Source organism: Cervus canadensis, chromosome 8, assembly GCF_019320065.1.
Source record: "Cervus canadensis isolate Bull #8, Minnesota chromosome 8, ASM1932006v1, whole genome shotgun sequence".
In the NCBI taxonomy this organism is placed as follows: domain Eukaryota; kingdom Metazoa; phylum Chordata; class Mammalia; order Artiodactyla; family Cervidae; genus Cervus; species Cervus canadensis.
Genome location: NC_057393.1, coordinates 31,806,311 through 31,824,588, shown reverse-complemented (window position 1 = coordinate 31,824,588; position 18,278 = coordinate 31,806,311). Strand labels below are relative to the sequence as shown.

Genomic DNA, 18,278 nt, shown 5'->3' with positions numbered 1-18,278 from the left:
AATCTTATTACTAAAATAATTAATGCTTATTGTTGGAAACTTGGAAAATAGAAGCAAAAAGAAAATCGTTGCTAACTGCCAATCAGATATAACCAAACATTTTAGTATAAATCCTTCCAGTCTTTTATATATGTAATTTTACATATATTTTTAGAAATAAAAGCTGGAGCATAGAGCGCTGTGTCTCACCATATCAAGGACCTTTCCCCATGCTGCTTAGCCTCCTTCCACTCCATCATAGAGTGGCTGCCAGGGATGCACTGATATGATGTAGCCTCTCTCCTGTGCACTGAGTTTATTTCTAGAAAACCAGGCTGAGCTAAACATCTTTGTAGATGAACTTCCGCCACACACTTGTGCTTATTTTCTTTGAATACTTCCTTAGACACCGAGGGCTTCCCTGATAGCTCAGTTGGTAAAGAATCCGCCTACAATGCAGGAGACCCCAGTTTGATTCCTGGGCCCAGCAGATCTGCTGGAGAAGGGATAGACTACCCACTCCAGTATTCTTGGGCTTCCCCTGAGGCTCAGCTGGTAAAGAATCCTCCTGCAGTGCAGGAGACCTGGGTTCAATCCCTGAGTTGGGAATATCCCCTGGAAAAGGGAAAGGCTACCCACTCCAGTATTCTGGCCTAGAGAATTCCATGGACTATATGGTCCATGGGGTGGCAAAGAGTCAGACATGACTGAGCCACTTTCACTTTAGAAACCAGATCACTGAGCCAAAGGGATACACTTAAGTTCTTTTGGTAACATAGCCAATGCCCTCCAGAAAGTTTGTATCAATTTGTACCACATATAAAAGTCACCCTTTCCACTGCCCAGTATTTTTAATATAAAAGACATTAGGGAAATGAAATTTAAAATATTAATCATCAGTTTGCTTCTATGTTTAGAGTAAAAGCTTTCTTTTATGTTTTGTCTGTAACTTGTCTAAAATTGTAAGCACTGGTGTTTAGGGATCCAGACATTTTGTCTTGTCTCTTACTCCTGCTTCCTTGAACCTGGAAAACTTCCTGGGTACTTTGTTGCTGTGTTTGATTCACTGCAAAGGAAGTGAGTCCTGGGCCAGCAGAGGTGCTGTGGCTGCCCCCTGCTGGTGAAGAGGTGCAGTGCCGACTGAGAAGGCTGGGCTCCTGCTGCCCTTTCAACCCTCCCCGTTCCTACCACTGCCCCCTGTTCTAATATTTTCTGGTATTTTCAGTCTAAAAGGACCAGTGCACAGGGTGAGGAACTTTTAAGCCTTTGTGTCTTGGGTGATGCAGATGCAGTTAATACCTGGGGAGGCTCATGGGCGTCGTGTCCATCCTGGGGTGAGAAGTGTGTCTCTGACAGCACCGACAGGAAAGCATGCTGTTCTCTGCATGGAGGAGAGGGGACTCTGAGGGCCAGGTATGCAAGCAAAGCCTCCTCCAGGCACGTGGGGCCTCCTCAGGTGACAGCTTTGAAAGGTGACACCATGGGGCTCTGTTGATATTACAGTGAGATGAATGCATACACAGTTACACTTCAGGTATCCTGAGGTCACAACCTCAATTGTCAGGGACAAAATTAAAACCTGACCATGTAAGTAAGGGAGGCGGTGGGGTAGAGGATCTGAGCAGGAACAACAGATGTCCCTAACAAAGCCTTGTCTCTGTCTTCCTTAGGAAACTTCTTTCTTAGAACCAGATGCTCTCAATTTTGACAGTGCTGACAAAGCTTTCTCAACCCTCAGCAGATTAGGAGTGGCCCATTAGCTGGGCCTGACCTCTACCCAGAGGGAACAGCAGTTAGATAGAGACCAGGAAGAAGTGACATCTGGCAAAGAGGAAGGAGACAGGAAAACTATAGAAATGAGCTCAAGAAGTTAAAAGGTCCTGACATCTGGGTCCTTGGGTGGAGGGGCAGAAGTGCCATATGCCAGAGGTCCCAAAGGCGTCACTGCATAAAGCCTGTGAATCTGGAGGGATCAAAGCTGTTAGAGAGACACCAATGCTAAAGGATCAAAGAGAAAAGGACTCAGAAATCATGAAGCAGGGGGATTTGATTGATCCAGGCAGAAACACCTCCAGGCCAAAACTCCACAACAAAACATAAACAATTCTGTCATCCTCTATTTCTTTCTGCCTCCTTTCTGCCTCTTTCTGCCTCCTTAAGGCATTCGCACTTAAGCCTTTGATCCACCTGGGCTTTGATTTTTGCGGCTGGTGTGAGGTAGGGATCCTGTTTCATGTTTTTCTATATGGAGAACCTGTAGTCCCAACACTGTCTATCAATAGCCCATTGTAAATAAAAATCTCCAGTGTTTCTCCTCTGCTGCTCTCACAGAATACTCCTGATGATAGTTATGTGGGTGTCTTTCCCATGCCCTTTTCATATTTTTAAGGCTCTCATTTCTTAGACTTGGTACTTCATCCCTTGTGTCTGATAAGCCCCGTATCTGAAGTCTTTGTGTGTCTGACTCTCTTGCCTGCTGTTTTTGCTGGCTCGGGCTCACAGCGCCTTGTTTCTTTGTACATTGTGATTAAAAAAAAAAAAAAAAAAAACTATGACCTTATTATTTATTTTTCTTGGAACTTCATCTCGGGAATTCTTTGAGGCCTGGTTTGAAGTTGTTTTCCTACAACGAGGATTTGCATTTCCTTGTGCTCACCCAGGAACACTTGAGATTAAACGTCTGGCTTGAGAGTTTTCTGTCTGCACAGGTAGTGGCACAGGCACAGGCGGGCCGCTTGTGCATTCGGTGTGACCTGCGGTGGGACCCGCACCCTGTCGTCACTTGCTGTGTGACTGCAGGCCAAGTCGTTCATTCTCTCTGCCTGGCCCACCATCTGTGAAATAGCAATAATGGTACCTGCCACCTAAAGCCATTGGAAGGGTGAAACGGGATGATGTATGTAGGTAAAGTGCTTCCACAAGTTTTCTTTCACACGGTTGGTAGACAGTGAATGTCTCCCTCTTCCCCTGAGGACCCCTCTTCTGCTCCAGCCCGGGGTCCTGCCCCAGCTTTAGTTCCCCATCTTTCCTAGGATCTGAGTTGTAACAGGAACCAGGTGCTTTCAACCTCACCCGTGTGGCTCATTCTGCCTTCAGCTTTGAGATGACTGAGCTTCCTAAAGCCTTTGAGAGATGTTTCTGCTCTCAAGTCTTGACCTCGGTCCAGAGTTGTCTTGGGGGTCACTTGGGGCTGGGTAACAAGAATCGTGACATTTCACAGAATTGTTTTCTTCTTCCAGTGCTGCAGGGGTTTTTTGGTTGGTTGGTTACCATTCAAAAAACTTCTTGTGTAACTTTATGGTGGAATATTAGTAACAACACAGTATAAATGTTTATTATTTTTAGTCATGGGAATATACATGGACAGTAATATAAGTGTGAAATAAACAGCAAGTTGTGTATTGGCACAAAAACAGTTAAATCCTTTTCTATAACAAGGATTATTTTTAAAATAAATTGTTTTTTGTTTTTAAAACTCTATTTAGAACTCCAGCTCTATTGAGAAAAGTGAGGAAAGGGAGCTGAAAGGAAATGTGTCTTAAGTGTCAGCAGTGGTTACTTCTTTTTTTAAAAAATTATATTTATTTATATTTGGCTCTGCTGGGTCTTCATTGCTGCGTGGGCTTTCTGTAGTTGTGGCAAGCAGGGGACGTGCCCTTTAGTTGTGGTGGTCAGGCTTCCCCGTTGCAGAGCAGGGGCTCTCAGGCGCTTGGGCTTCAGTAGTTGCAGCTCCTACCCTCTAGAGCAGGCTCAGTAGTTGTAGCCTATTGGCTTAGTTGCTCCATGGCATGTGGGATCTTCTTGGATCAGGAATTGAACCCATGTCCCCTGCATGGGCAGGCAGGTTCTTTACCAGTGAACCACCAGGGAAGCCCCAGCAATGGTCACTTCTAAATGGTGAAATTCTTGAGTAAGTTTTCTCCAAGGGCAGCATGGTACAGAGACAGTGGTCCGAGAGTGACCTTCTGAGTCAGAAAACCTGGCATTAAATTGGTACCTGTGGGGCTTTACACCAATGACAAGCTTAGTTTCCCCATCTGTTGGGTCGTTTTGAGTCTAAAATTCCTAGCCTGTCATTCTGACACAAGCTGGGTCCGAAAATGGTCACAGTTGTTTTTCTGTTTTTTGACACAACTACATTTTTTCCAGATTTTTAAAATACTGAACACATCCTATTTTATAATCAAAGAAAGAGTAAAATTAAGACTTAGACAGCAGCAACAAAGGCAGTATATGCTTTGCTGACAAAAGAGGTTTTCACCCCCAGGAGGGGTTTGTGCAGTTTCTAGACTCTTCCCTGGTCCAGGAAGGGGCCCAGAGACCCGAATGCTCAGGAGCCACAGCAGTGAGGACTGGGCGGGCTGGGCTGCTAGAGGGTGGACTACAGTCCTGGCTTTCCGCATGCAGAGCTTCTCCCTTCTCCTGCCCAGGACGCAACGAGCCCCTGAAGAAGGAGCGGCTGAAGTGGAAGAGCGACTACCCGATGACCGACGGGCAGCTGCGGAGCAAGAGGGATGAGTTCTGGGACACGGCGCCCGCCTTCGAGGGCCGCAAGGAGATCTGGGACGCCCTCAAGGCTGCCGCCTACGCGGCCGAGGCCAACGACCACGAGCTGGCTCAGGCCATCCTGGACGGAGCCAGCATCACCTTGCCCCATGGTCAGTGGGCAGAGCGGGGGCTATCTCCACCAGAGCAAGGGGGCTGTTGGTGGAAGAGAGCCAGTGGCCAGCCCCATGTCAGGCGCTTCCATGCAGGCTGTGGGTGGCAAGTGTGGCTAGTCATTTGTTCATTCAAGCAACTGTTACGAGCATAGACCAGGAGCGGGACACCTAGAAAATGAGAGCACAGTCCCTGCTTGCCTAAGGAGCGTGTGGAAAGACAACAACACACCGCAGGGCAGTGTGATGAGAGCAAGTTAAAGATTACTTGGGGCCCTTTGGGATCCTAGCACACCTCAGGTACCAACCTTCTGTTGAGTATTATTATATGCTGGGCACTGAGCTAGAAGCTTCTACGGCATCATTTCATTTAAGTTCATAACAGCCCCTGAGGCTGTGTAAAGCAGAGAATAACAGTGGAAACTCTATAGAGTCAGAAACTGGGTTTTAACTGTGTCTCTTTACTAGCTATGTGACCTTGAGCTTCTTGAATTTAAAGCCCAAGTGACTTAACAGTTATAAAGTGGGGATACCTGACCTCACAGGATGGGTGTTAAGATTCAATAAGATACAGATAACATCATTTAGTCCAGTCTCAGCACGTAGTAGGTGCTTAAGATACAGGAAATACATTACTACGTGCAATACATTGTACCAGTAAGAAGGCTGAGGCCCATTAGGTATGAGTCATGAAGAGCAGGGCCTATGCCATTTCATTCATCCTTATAACGCCAGTACCTGGCACATGTGCTCAGGAAGGGGTTGTTGAATGAACAAATGAAAAGTAATTTGCTAGGGTTGAATGAGCCAGAACCTGGTGGAGCCAGAGTGTCAGCCCAGCTCTTCCTGACTCTACCTAGGGCCCCCACCAGCTGTAAGAGGAAGACCTAACTGTAGGGTGGGTTTGAGGACTGTGGGGTGACCATGACAGGTATATTTGTCTGCTCAGTCTGCTATAGCAAAATACTGCAGACTGGGTGGCTCACTAAACAACAGAAATTTAGTCTGAGAAGCCCAGGATCAAAGTGGCAGCTGATTTGGGTTTTGGTGATAACTGTCTTCCTGGCTTGTAAATGCCACCTGCTCACTAAGTCCTCATTGTGGGAGAAGAGAGAGAGAGCTTTCTGGTATCTCTTCTTATAAGGGCACTAATCCCCCTGGATCAAGGCTCCACCTCAATGACCTCACTTAACCATAACTGCTCCCATATAGGCCCCTATCTCCAAATACAGTGGTGCCAAGGGTTAGGGCTTCAGTGTATGAATATGACGGAGGGGACACAAGTTGACCCATATCAGTGGGTCCCCGAGCCGACTCTGACCGCCCTGCCTTTCCCACAGGCACCCTCTGTGAGTGCTACGACGAGCTGGGCAATCGCTACCAACTCCCCATCTACTGCCTGTCGCCGCCCGTGAACCTGCTTCTGGAGCACGCCGAAGAGGAGAGCCTGGAGCCCCCCGAGCCCACCCCCAGCGTGCGCCGAGAGTTCCCGCTGAAGGTGCGCCTCTCCACGGGCAAGGACGTGAGGCTCAGCGCCAGCCTGCCCGACACGGTGGGGCAGCTCAAGAGGCAGCTGCACACCCAGGAGGGCATCGAGCCATCCTGGCAGCGATGGTTCTTCTCCGGAAAGCTGCTCACAGACCGCACGCGGCTCCAGGAAACCAAGATCCAGAAAGATTTTGTCATCCAGGTCATCATCAACCAGCCCCCGCCGCCCCAGGACTGAGGAGCCCATGGACCCCTGGGCAGAGAGGCCAGGGAGCGCTCTGCAGGGCCGAGAGGCCTCCAGCCTGGAGCACTAGGCCCCCCCACCCTGCTGCTGCCTTTGAGAGCTGTCCTTTTCTTCAGGGGCACCTCTCGTGTACGGCTGCTGGGCAAGCCCTGAGAGGACCCTGCTTCCCGGGGACACCGCGGGCCACCAGTGCTCAGCACCCAGGAAAGAGTGTGCTGCCACACACCGGCCTTGCCAGCTTGGTCAGAGAAAAGGCAACCAGGGCCTCCACCCGGTCTCTCTCCCGAGGCCGGTTCAAGCCACGAGGGCCAGCCCGGAGGCCCCTGGAGCCCAGATCTGCCCTCTGGTGCTGATGGCTGTGCTCACTCCGGTTTTCTGCTCAGGGTCTGAAGCAGCTGCTGTCTCCCTCCCCTGACTCTGCCCTGGGGCACAGGGCCAGTGCCCTGGAGGGGAGGGGACCACGCGTGAGCCCCAGGGGCCAGGAGCCTGAGGCTGGCCTCTGCCTCTCCCAGCCCCCGGCACAATTGGCAGAGAGGAGGCAGTGGCTGGGCAGTGGTGGCCGGGGGTCTGCACAGGGCCATCTCCTGGCTGTAACCCTGGTGGTGGGGGGTCCGCAGCCTGGTCATGGCCCCACGGCAGGTCCCTGTGTACAGACATATCTGCATATTTATCAATAAAGCCTTTTGCTCCTTCCTTCTTGCTTGCCTGGCTTTGACTCTGGGTTCTCCTGCGGCTCTGTGGAGCCTGGAGCCAGTTCAGAGGGGTGGAGCAGGTGGGTGTCCAGCCTACCCAGCAGCTCTGGGCACCGCAGAGAGTATGGTGAAGCAAGCCACGAACTGCTGGTATTCAGGCCTGCGTTCTCGTGGGTCCTCAGGAAAACCCACTTAACCTCTGAGCCCGCTTTGATTATCTTTCGAGTGGAGATGGTGCCACCTGCCCTGCGCCCTCCCTCCGTTGCTGGCAGGACTCAGTGGGGTAAAGGACGTGAACTCACTTTGAAAGCCAAGGTGGCACCTCGGGCAGCAGTAGTTACCTGCTGCTCTGCCCCCGCAGCTCAAGGGCACTGGCTTCCCTCTCAGTCCCTGAGCCAGGCCCTTGGGACTGGGGGATGTGCAGTGTCATGGAGATAGTACCCTCGGTGACATTCCAGTGAAATCTCTGACACATTCTGATGATGAGCCTGGGTTGGCTTGCCACCAAGAGAAGCAGAGGGCAGAAGGAGCCGGGTCTTGTGCTTCCTTAAGGGAGAGCATGCAGGTAAGCAGAGAGGGGCATCTTAGATAAGGTTGTTTGGCTTAGGGCAAGCCACGTGAGTGTCACGGAAGCACAGGGCTGTGGCATCTTTGGTTCACTGGCAGGTTAAACCTGGGTTGTGGTGACCCAGGGCTTGCTCCCACAGATCCAGGTGTGGGGCTCAGCAAAGCAGGTCTGCTCTTTCTCCAGTTGGGAGTAGTTTTCTTTCTTAGTGAGCATGACCACCGGTCAGGGTGTCCTGACAGGGAAACCAGAGAGGGAAGGATGATCAGCTGGAGCTGGCGTCCTTGTCAGCAGGGCTTGGCTCTGCATTCTGGCCCTTTTGGTGGCTTCTTTTGAAGCAAGACTCTGTAAGTCCCCCAGAGGTCCCCTGAGACAGATGGGTGAGGTTTGTCAGGGACTCATGGGTTTCCCAGGCGGCACAGTGGTGAAGAATCCGTCTACCATTGCAGGAGACACAAAAGTTGGGGGTTCGATCCCTGTGTCAGGAAGATCCCCTGGAGAAGGAAATGGCAACCCACTCCAGTATTCTTGCTGCGAAAATTTCACGGACAAAGGAACCTGGCGGGCTACAGTCCATGGGGTCGGAAAGAGTTGGACACGACTGAGCCCAAGCACTACATGGACTTGCAGCCAAATGCAGCGATGCTTCACTAGGGGGCACTGTGGGATGCCAGAGCCGCAAAGATCTGCCAGAGCTACAGGCAGAGGGAGGCGACTGCCCTTCTCCCCACCACCCATCCAGCACTGCAGCGCAGAGGAGACAGCGTCTGCACCTCCCCAGAGCCAGCGAGCCTGTTCTCAGGACAGCCTCGGAATGCAGGCCTGTCTTGGGTTTCCACATTTGGCTTTTGGGTCCCCACACTGGCACTGGCTGGGCAGGATTTCTGGGCATCCAGCAGGTGGCACTGCCCTCAGGGCTAAGAGCAGCCAGCGGGTCCTTGGAGCGGCCCGGCTGCCCTGGCTGGGGCCCAGCTGGGCCTAAGCACTCGGGACAGGCGCCGGGCAGGCTCCTTCCTGCAATCGCCACTCTCAAGGCACTGGGCCCTCCAGTTCTAATAGGCCAGGGGCTAGGTGTTGCAACTGTCCCATCCTTCCCCCTGCGCCCTGAGGCTGCCTGGGGTGAAGGTGACAGGTGGGGGAGGCAGGTGGAGAATTGGGCCAGTGAGCTCATGGCAAAAGCGCCTAGCGGGGCGGGGGTGGGGGCCCTGGCATATAAAGCCCCCGGGGCCTGCCGAGGCGGGTTGCGACGGCACCATGGCGGACTCTGAGGAGGTACAGCGGGCCACGGCACTTATTGAGGAGCGGCTGGCACAGGAGGAGGAGAATGAGGTAGGGCTGGGGTGGGGGCCCAAGGGGTTCTGGGGACACCCAGCTTTGCTGTCAAGGGAAGGCAGAACCCGGCTGCCATACCTGGCAGGAGGGAAGACAGGTGTCCTCAAGAGCCCAGCTGGTGCTATTCCAGGGTGCTCCTGAGAGGGGGCTATTGGTCGTGGGATATGAAGGCTTTAGCCCCCAGATCTTGAGAGACAAGAGGCAAGCCAAGCTGGGTTCCCCGAGACCCTGTCTGCTCACTTGGGCCTTGAGAAGATGGGCTAAGCTACACAGCAGGACAGCCAGGATGTGGCCTGGGAGTGCGGGGCCCCAAGATCCCCCTGCTGCTGGGTGGGAGGCTGGGATAAAAGAAACTCCAGTGTTTGTTCCCTGAAGAAGGATAAAGACTGGGAGCAGAGTGAGGAAGGGATGCTGGCAAAGGAAACATGGGTTTTCTAGGACCATCAGTCACACCAGGGGAGGCCTCTGAGCACAGGGCTCTGGACAGTTGCATCTTCTGTGGAATAAAGAAGCAAGGGAGGAGGGTGTGGTCTGGTCCCACTGTTCATTTGATGGAAACGAATATTTGACTTGGAGTTTCTCTGCCAAGTGCCTGATGCTGGGAGGAATGAGGGGCTCAGTAAGGTCAGCCCCTGCCTCTCCCTTACCAACCCTGTGTTCATTTTAGCTGACATTTGTCAGGCGCACAGTCAACCCAGAAACAAGGCAGAGTGGAGAGAGGGTGAAATAGAGGCGTAACTCAGAATGAAGGAGCACAAAACGTGGGTGATCACGTTGCCCACGGACCCTCTTGAGGACTTCTCTGTGGACAGGAGGGCACTGAGTCAGGCCTTCAATGATGGCGAGTGGTGATCAGGATGGGGAGGGTATTCCAGGCTAAGGAAATGGCAGGTGCTAATTTCCAGGTGTGGAAATGTGGCTGTCAGGAGGGTGTCTGGCATTATGGGCTGAGGCTGGGAAGGCAGGCAGGGCACAAACCAGCGGGCAAGGGCCACATGAAAGATACTCTGTGGCAGTGGGAAGCCACTGAGTGTTGAGGGAGGCACAATGGTGCCATCTGACCTGTTTTAGGAAGGCATCTCTGACGGCCCTGAGAAGAACTGGGAGGGGGAGAGACTAGCCCTAGCAGGAATGGGAGGGAGGAGTTAAATTCATTTAGAGATTGTGTATGTGTGTGTGTGTGTGTGTGTGTGTGTGCGCGCGCGCGCTCAGCTGCTCAGTCATGTCTGACTCTTTGAGACCCCATGGACTGTAGCCCGCCAGGCTCCTCTGTCCATGGAATTTCCCAGGCAGGAATACTGGAGTGGGTTGCCATTTCCTCCTCCAGGGGATCTTCCCAAGCCAGGAATTGAACCTGGGTCTCCAGCGTCTCCTACAGACTTCATTCATAAAAGGAAAAGTGAATGGGAGTGAGGAAGAGGGGAGGGTCAGGACTCCGGTGGAAGAAGACAAGAGGCCTAGGGAAGGGAGGGCAGGTTTGTCTCAGAAGAGCTTGGACTGAGCCCAGTGAGTCCCAGTCGGGGCATCCCTGGATCTCCAGGAATGCCATTTCTCACCCCCCCCAAGGGCATGAGCACCAGGGCCAGGCAGGTGAGTCATGCTGCTGGCCCATTTCTGGAATGCTGCCACTGGACACAGAGATCTTCAGCAAGAGGACAGGGAGCAGTCCTCATCCATTCATTCATCCAATAAATATAGTGGCAAGACTGTCAGGGCCCTGCGTGCCCACAGAGCCAGCCTTGCCACCAATGCCTTCTTCGTGCCAGGCACTGTGCTACAAGCGGACAGGCATTCTCTCATTTCATCCATGCAACCGTCTATGAAGTAAGGTGGACATTTTGTTGTGTTGCGTTTCATCAACGAACACCCAATTCAGGAAACATTTCTCGAGCACCTGCTGCATGCCAATCCACAGAGACAAATCCGAAGCAAGGGGCTATGGAGTCTGAGTAAGGCACGGGTGAGCAGTAGAGACCCAGCTGTCCCCCCCAGGCCCCAGCCCAGCAGCATTCTTAGAGCAGAGCCTCATGTCCAGCCTGCACCCCTTTCTTGGGGTGGGTGAGGAAGGAGGACCTCGGAGACCAGCCCAGGAACTTGGGCTCTTTGGTGGGGGGTTTACTGGGCTAGGTCATCACTGAAGACTTGGAGCTGTGCAGAGCTGCTGAGCCTGCCTGACATCATCCATGAACTCATTCATTCATTTACTCTCCAAAAACTTGCTGAGCACCTACTGTGTGCTAGCCTCTGTCACAGGTTGCCAAGTGATTGCCAAGCTGGTTGCCAGGTTGCCAAGATGATTACGACCAACCCATCCTCTAGATGCTCCAGGGGCCAGCCAAGATCCCACATGCAGTAGTAGCTGAAGCCCTAGGCGATCCCTTGTCCCCTGGTAAAGATGCAATGTTTCAGGCAAGGCCAGCCCTGGGGTGACCTCAAACCATGTAAACTTCATATGGAAGGGAGGCGCCAGTGGACTACAGAACATCTGAAAAAAAGCCCTGGAAAATCAGCCCTCAAATGACCCTTGACGAATACAACCCTTGGAGTGCAAAAGGCAGCTGAGAACTTTGGAAGAGGGAGTCATTCCTCCCTGTTGCCATCTAGACTCAGCACCCTCCAGCCTGAGTGAATATCCTGGCAAGGGGGGGCTTCAGAGATGGAGGGGCCGCACTTCTCAAAGAGTGTTTTTCTTTAGAAAAGAGGAGGTGGCGACAAGGAAGTAGTCCAGGCAAGTTGGAGCTACAAGCTGGGAGGAGACCTTGCCAGAGTTTCCCCCCTGTATTATTACAAAGAGAAGGTTAACACTTGGGGGCTTCCCTGGTGGCTCAGATGGTAAAGAATCTGCCTGCAATGCAGGAGACTGGAGTTCAATCCCTGGGTCAGGAAGATCCTCTAGAGAAAGGAATGGCAATCCACTCCAGAATTCTTGCCTGGAGAATCCCATGGACAGAGGAGCCTGGCAGGCTACAGTCCATGGGGTCACAGAGAGTAGGACATGACTGAGCGACTAACCCACATCTGAGGTTAATACTTAGAGTTCACTTCAGGCTGAGAGCTGGAGAGCTGCAGGTCCCACCCCTCAGATTCCTTGAGAGCGATCGTTTCCATGCCCTAGGATTTCACAGATCAGTAAAATCTGAGGGAAAGAAGTTGGTAACTGACAGAGTTCCCAAAATTTTATATTGTCAAGTAAGCCCATTAAAAAATACTTATCATTTATCACAATTATTTTATCAGTGAATTTTAAATGCCCCTAAACCTAACCCCCCAAAAGACCTCATTGCTTATAAAAACTGAATATATTTAATTTCATGAAAATTCATTATGCTAGCCCTTAATCCTATTTTTCTGGAGACCCAGGGCTGTCAATAGGCAGGTGTTTGAAGTGGATTTGGGGTTGAGGCTGAGTTGGGGAGCCCAGCTCTGAGGTGGGGAGCGCAGCTCTGACCTGGGCCTCTCCTGGACCAGACAGGAGTGGAGCAGGTGAAGGGCTGTGAGGTCACACAGGAGGAAGACTTTTGGGGGTGTCCTTGAATTAGTTGTGGGGGAGGCTGTCAGGTCCTCTAGGCATAGCAGGCAGATCCCGGAACCTGTCTTCTCCCTGGTTGCCCAGAAACTCCGAGGAACCACCCATCAGAAGTTGCCCATGGAGATGCTGGTGTTGGAGGATGAGAAGCACCACAGGCCTGAGAGTCCGTCCTTACAAAAGGTTAAGGTAAGTGCTAGGAGAAGCCAGAATCCACCCTCAGCAGACAGGCCAGGCAGTTACAGTCTTGCTCCTCCTAGTAGAGTCCATGAGCCTGCAGCTCAGCACCGCTGGGAGGTGTGAGCGATGCAGCCTCCTGGCCCCACCCCACACTTGTGAAGGGGAATATGCCACCCCCAAATATACCACTTTGGCTTACTGATTATTTTAAATTAAAGTCACTTGGGAAAAAGCCAGTGCAAGAAGAATACACTGACCCTCCTTTGCTTCCCAGAAAGTAGGAGATAAATCTCCCATGTGAAGTTAGCCTCCCTCTATCAGGAAAGTAGAGAGCTTCCTTATCACCAGATATCGGGAATTCAGGGTTGAGAAGGCTATATAAACAAACCTTGTTGTTTCTTCACTAATTAGCTCCTCCAAATCCAAACTCCTTTGGCTTTTCAGTGCTTCACAAATTTATTGTTTCCTTGTCTAAAAGGTATAAAAGCTGCCTGCTTCATCACTTCTTCGAGTCTCATATTTTTATGGACTACCATACACATGAAATTAAATTTGTTTCTCCTATTAATCAGTCTTACATCAATTTAATTATTAGGCCAGCGGAAGAACTTAGAAGTGAAAAAGGGCGGGTGGGGGAGGGTGGTGGGGGGGTAAAAGTTTTCTTCTGCACACCTTCTGAGTCAGAATCTGCAGGTGTCCAAGATCCCAGGGGACTCATTTTGGAAGCAGCCCTGATGGGGCAGCCCTACAACAGGGCGGGATGCAGGTGGTAATGGGATGTGGGGAGGAGGCTGTGTGTGCTGATGGGAGAGATCTCCATGCTGTTCAGAGAAAAGCAGTTTCCAGACCACGATGTGGGGGATGATCCCCTCTGAAAGGGCATCAACTGAGCTGTGATAGAGGTTACCTCTGGGAGAGAAGAGCTTTCATGTTTTTGTATTATTTTTATGAAGGGTGAGAGGGATGGAGGGAGGGAGAGAGGCGGAGAATTGCACGGAAAAATGAGAATCAGGAGCTGGTTCTGGAGACCTGGGTTAAGAACTGCCCTTGAGATTGCCTCATTACCCCCCCCTCACCCTATGTGGAGCCTTGAAACTGGGCAACTCCCAGGCAGCCCCCTCAGGCCTGCCTGGTCCCCCAATCTGAGGTATCTGTGTCAGTTTCATTGGCTTCACCTAGTCCTGGGTGGCAGAGTTAGACCTGGATTCTTTCTTCCTTGAGAGGAGCTCCCTGTCCTCCACCTCCGGCTCAGCTCAGAGGTCCCCAAGCCCCACACTCCGCACCCAAGTGCGGGGTTGATGGGCTTTCCCCCTGCAGGGCCAAGAGCGCGTGCGGAAGACATCTCTAGACCTGCGGAGGGAGATCATCGACGTGGGCGGCATCCAGAACCTCATCCAGCTGCGGAAAAAACGCAAGCAGAAGAAGCGGGAAGCCCTGGCCACCTCCCAGGAGCCACCTCCAGAGCCGGAGGAGATCGTAAGCATCCTAGGGAGGACGCCTGTGTGGGCAGGGGGAGCCGGGGGAGGGGAGGATGGCGCGGATCACCTCGGGGCGGCCCCCCATGACTGCATTCTTGCCCTCCAGACGGGCCCTGTGGATGAGGAGACATTCCTGAAAGCTGCGGTGGAGGGGAAGATGAAGGTCATCGAGAAGTTCCTGGCAGATGGGGGTTCCCCTGACACCTGCGATCAGGTGATGGTCTTTCCGGGCCCTGTGCCTGTGCCAGCCTCCTCTGGCTGGCACGCGCAAGAGCTGTGTCTTGTGAATTGAGAACAGGCATCGGTTGAGAACAGGCCCCCTTTGAGAGGGGGCCCCTCAGAAGATTTGGGATGCCCCCCTCCCTTCCCCACACAGGTCTCTAAGGAGACCCTTTCCAGCTGGTGGTGGAGAACCACCTCCAGAGTAATACATACCTGGATATTTAGGGGGGAAAGAGGATGGAATCAAATACAGAGTCGAAGACCAGAAGAACTGGGCTGGAATCCCACCTGCACCATGCCCTGGTTCAGCTTGTGTGCTTGGGGGCCAGCGAGAAGGTCCCCAGTGCATAGGAGGCCTCCAAGGCTGGTCCCCACAGAGCATGAAGGAGCTGGCAGAATGTGGACCATATGGGGATCCAGCACAGGGGTCAGAATCGGGCTGGGATAAGCCCTGGTCTCAATCTGGGTGGATGATGGGGTCAGGCTGGGGCCCTGACTGTTTCTCTGGGGACAGTTCCGCCGGACTGCCCTGCACCGAGCTTCCCTGGAGGGCCACATGGAGATCCTTGAGAAGCTTCTGGAGCGTGGGGCCACTGTGGATTTCCAGGACCGGGTGAGCAAGAGGGCAGGTGTTGGGTGAGGGGCAGGAGGTGGGTCCAGCACTAATAGACTCCCTGTCCCTGCAGACCTCCCACCTGGGACATAAACAAACTGCCTCCCGGGCCAGGCCCCACCGCTAGTGTGTTGTGTGAACTTGTGTGGGCACCACCTCCTCCCCAAGCCTTGTCTGTAAATCTGGCTTGGACTAATGGACCCCAAGGGTTCTCCGGCTCCACTCCACCCACTGTCCAGCCACTGGAGTGTCACTGTCCTCCCTTGAACCCTTCCCCTGGATATCTCCCTGCCCTCTTGGGTGGGGTCATTTCCCCAAAGGCACACTCTTCCTTGAAGCTCTGCAATGAGGCTCCACTCTTCCTTCCTAGCTGGACTGCACAGCCATGCACTGGGCCTGTCGTGGGGGCCACTTGGAGGTGGTGAGACTCCTGCAGAGCCGAGGAGCAGACACCAATGTGAGGGATAAGGTGAGGCAATAATGCTCACAGATGTTGGGGTGGCAGAGTGGAGGGGAAGGAAGCAGAGGGCAGAAAAGCAGAAAGCAGGTGGCTAGTGAGCTAGCCTGGTTTCTGGGGTGCCTCAGAGCCCACGGATAGGTCTTGCCATCAGTGTCAGATCGTTGGAGACCACCATCTGGGAATGGAAGCAGGAAGAGCAGAGGAAATACACTATCTTGGTGACTTTGGGACCATCCAAAAGATGCAGGATTTGTTCACCCATGCAATCCTTCATTATCCTTCTATTTGTCTATCCATCCATCCATCCCTCCATTGATTCATTCATCTGTTCACTTTTTTATCCATTCACCATTTTTAATTCACTCAATCCTTTGTATGTAACCTTGAACAGGTGATGGCCTCTGAGCCTCTGATGCTCATCTATGAAACATCTTTGCAGAGTTCTTGTATGTATTGGATGGGGAAATGTATGTCAAGTAATTATTTATTTAACATAAGACTGATGTTTTATAAGCTTTTGCTGTGTACATCACATAGTCATCTCTTGATAAATGGCATCTATTATAATTATTTTTAAAGGGCAGAGGAGTGAGCAGTTGCTCACATCTGAGTGAGAGGGGAATCATAGAAGGCATCCCAGAGGAGGTGGCAGGTAATGCCTTAGAGTTAGATCATCGGATAGGATGATGGGAAATTAGAGTTCCCTCCCCTTCCTTGGGAGAAGGCTGGAGTTGACAGCCCCTCCACCCTCAGAGGCACCAGAGCCCAGGTCCCTTCAGCCAGCATTTTCTGCTTCCTCCCACCCAGCTGCTGAGCACCCCTCTGCATGTGGCAGTCCGGACGGGGCAGGTGGAGATCGTGGAACACTTTCTATCCCTGGGCCTGGACATCAATGCCAAAGACAGAGTGAGTGTCTGGGTTCCCTCCTGCCCAGCCCTGCTGCAGGGGTCTCCCTGTGCCCCCTGAGGGCTCCCACATGCTCCCGTGGACCATGCTGAGTGTCATACTGGCTCTAGGAAGGGGACAGCGCCCTGCATGATGCTGTGAGGCTCAATCGCTACAAAATCATCAAACTGCTACTCCTGCATGGGGCTGACATGATGAGCAAGAACCTGGTAAGTTCCCTCCTTCCCTGATTCAGTAAACAGGGTGCACTGGTCTCCCAGGCCCTGTGCCAGGCACTTGGAGGAAAGACGGAACTGAGCAAGACTTGGCTGGCCTGCTCTCGGGACACTATCACAGTGGAGGGCTTCTCTGGGCCCCTGGGGATTGGGGTCCACCCAGCTTCCCAACTCTCTATGCTTTTCTACATCCAGAAAATCTAAGTGCAGAAAACAGCCAGGAGGGTAAGAGGACCTCCCAAAGGCCCCCAGATAGAACACAGGGTGTCCTAAAGTCCAGGCTCAGGGAGGCCAGAGTTGTGGAAAAACAGAGCTGAAAGGAAGCTAAGCACTTGGTACAATCATTCCTATCACCCTGTATTGGCTCCTGTGGTCCCCTAGTTTCTTTAGGATCCTATGTCCCCTCGTCCAAGGTCTTCTCTGGGGCCTAGAGCAATCACAAAAGGGAGGAGAATTGAGTAAGGGGGCACTGTGACTCAAGAAAGGCTGGTAGGAGGCGGGGAGTGCAACATAAGGGTAGGAGATTAAGAGGTACCAACTATTATGTATAAAATAAGCTACAAGGATATTGTAAAACACAGGGAATATAACCAATATTTTATAATAATTATAAGTGGGGTATAACCTTTAAAATTGTGAATCACGATATTGTACACCTGTAACTTATGTAATATTTTACATCAACTATACTTCATTTTTTTAAAGAAAATAAGCTAGCTGTATGAAAGAAAAGAGGAAGGTTGAGGGGGTAGCGGGAAAATCAGGAAGATGAGAGGACGGTGTAAATGAGGACTTAACCTGGGCATTACTCACATTTTGAAATGAAAATTTTCTGTGGTGGAGGGAGTCCTGCGCATTATAGAATGTTTGAGCAGCATCCCTGGCCTCTACTCAAGATGCCAGAAGTACCCCCGACCCCCAAGTTGTCATAACCAAAGATGCCTCCAGACATTGCCAGTTGCTCCCAGCTGGAGGCCACTGGTTTAGGTGAGGCACCTTCTGGGACAGACTTCTCAACAGTGACCAGATTTCCTCTTGGTTCCCCCAGGCAGGAAAGACCCCCACGGACCTGGTGCAACTGTGGCAAGCCGACACCCGGCACGCTCTGGAGAACCCTGAGCCGGGGTCAGAGCAGAATGGACTGGAGGGGTCTGCTGAGAGTGGGCGGGAGACCCCCCAGCCTGTGGCAGCCGAGTAAACGCCTGTCCTGGCCTACCAGGTGCCTGGCCAGTCCCCTGCATACAGCCCGAGGGTCATAGGAATGGCCCGCAGAGCTGAGGATACCATTCCTCTTGCATACACCCCAGGAGCACCCACAAGCTACTGCAATAAAAAAAAAAAAAAGAGTCATTTTTGCTATGTGTGATATTTGTTCTATTTGTGCCTGAAATATTTAGGAATGAAGGGAGACTGGGAGCAAGGACGGGCGCAGGTGAGAGGGGCACTTGGGAGCCTTTCCGCCCTCCCTGAGCCAGCTCTGCTAGTTTTCCTGCCCGAGGCCTCGCCTTGCCGCTTCCCTCTCACCCCGCTTCCTAAGACCCAGCGTGGATCAGCTTCTCAGTGCACTCTTCCTGGGGCCCCCTCCTGGTGACAGCTTTCCAGTGGGGCGGTGTATGCCCAGAGCAGGCTGTCATGTGGCAGGCTCAGGAGGAGCTTGGCAGGGGAGTGGGGCAGTCAAGGGGCGGCACATCCCAGGCAGCTTCTCACCCCGCTGGCGGCA

The 18,278-nt window shown here is 52.4% G+C and overlaps 2 protein-coding genes across 3 annotated transcripts in view; both read left to right on the top strand.

Moving 5' to 3' along the window:
• Nucleotides 1-7,062, top strand: part of UBTD1 (ubiquitin domain containing 1) — a 50,385-nt gene extending 43,323 nt beyond the window's left edge. For both annotated transcript variants that reach the window (XM_043475826.1, XM_043475827.1), the window contains 2 exons: nucleotides 4,410-4,637; nucleotides 5,978-7,062. In XM_043475826.1, coding sequence (XP_043331761.1) covers nucleotides 4,410-4,637; nucleotides 5,978-6,363 — 614 coding nt within the window. In that variant the 3' untranslated portion in view covers nucleotides 6,364-7,062. The remainder of the gene's footprint in view (nucleotides 1-4,409; nucleotides 4,638-5,977) is intronic.
• A 1,599-nt stretch (nucleotides 7,063-8,661) lies between these two features.
• Nucleotides 8,662-17,904, top strand: ANKRD2 (ankyrin repeat domain 2). The gene is made up of 9 exons (XM_043475823.1): nucleotides 8,662-8,955; nucleotides 12,572-12,673; nucleotides 13,982-14,140; nucleotides 14,249-14,356; nucleotides 14,879-14,977; nucleotides 15,348-15,446; nucleotides 16,245-16,343; nucleotides 16,454-16,552; nucleotides 17,607-17,904. The coding sequence occupies exons 1-9, from the start codon at nucleotides 8,881-8,883 to the stop codon at nucleotides 17,754-17,756; spliced, it is 990 nt and encodes a 329-aa protein (XP_043331758.1). The 5' UTR covers nucleotides 8,662-8,880; the 3' UTR covers nucleotides 17,757-17,904.
• The last annotated feature ends 374 nt before the right edge of the window (nucleotides 17,905-18,278 follow it).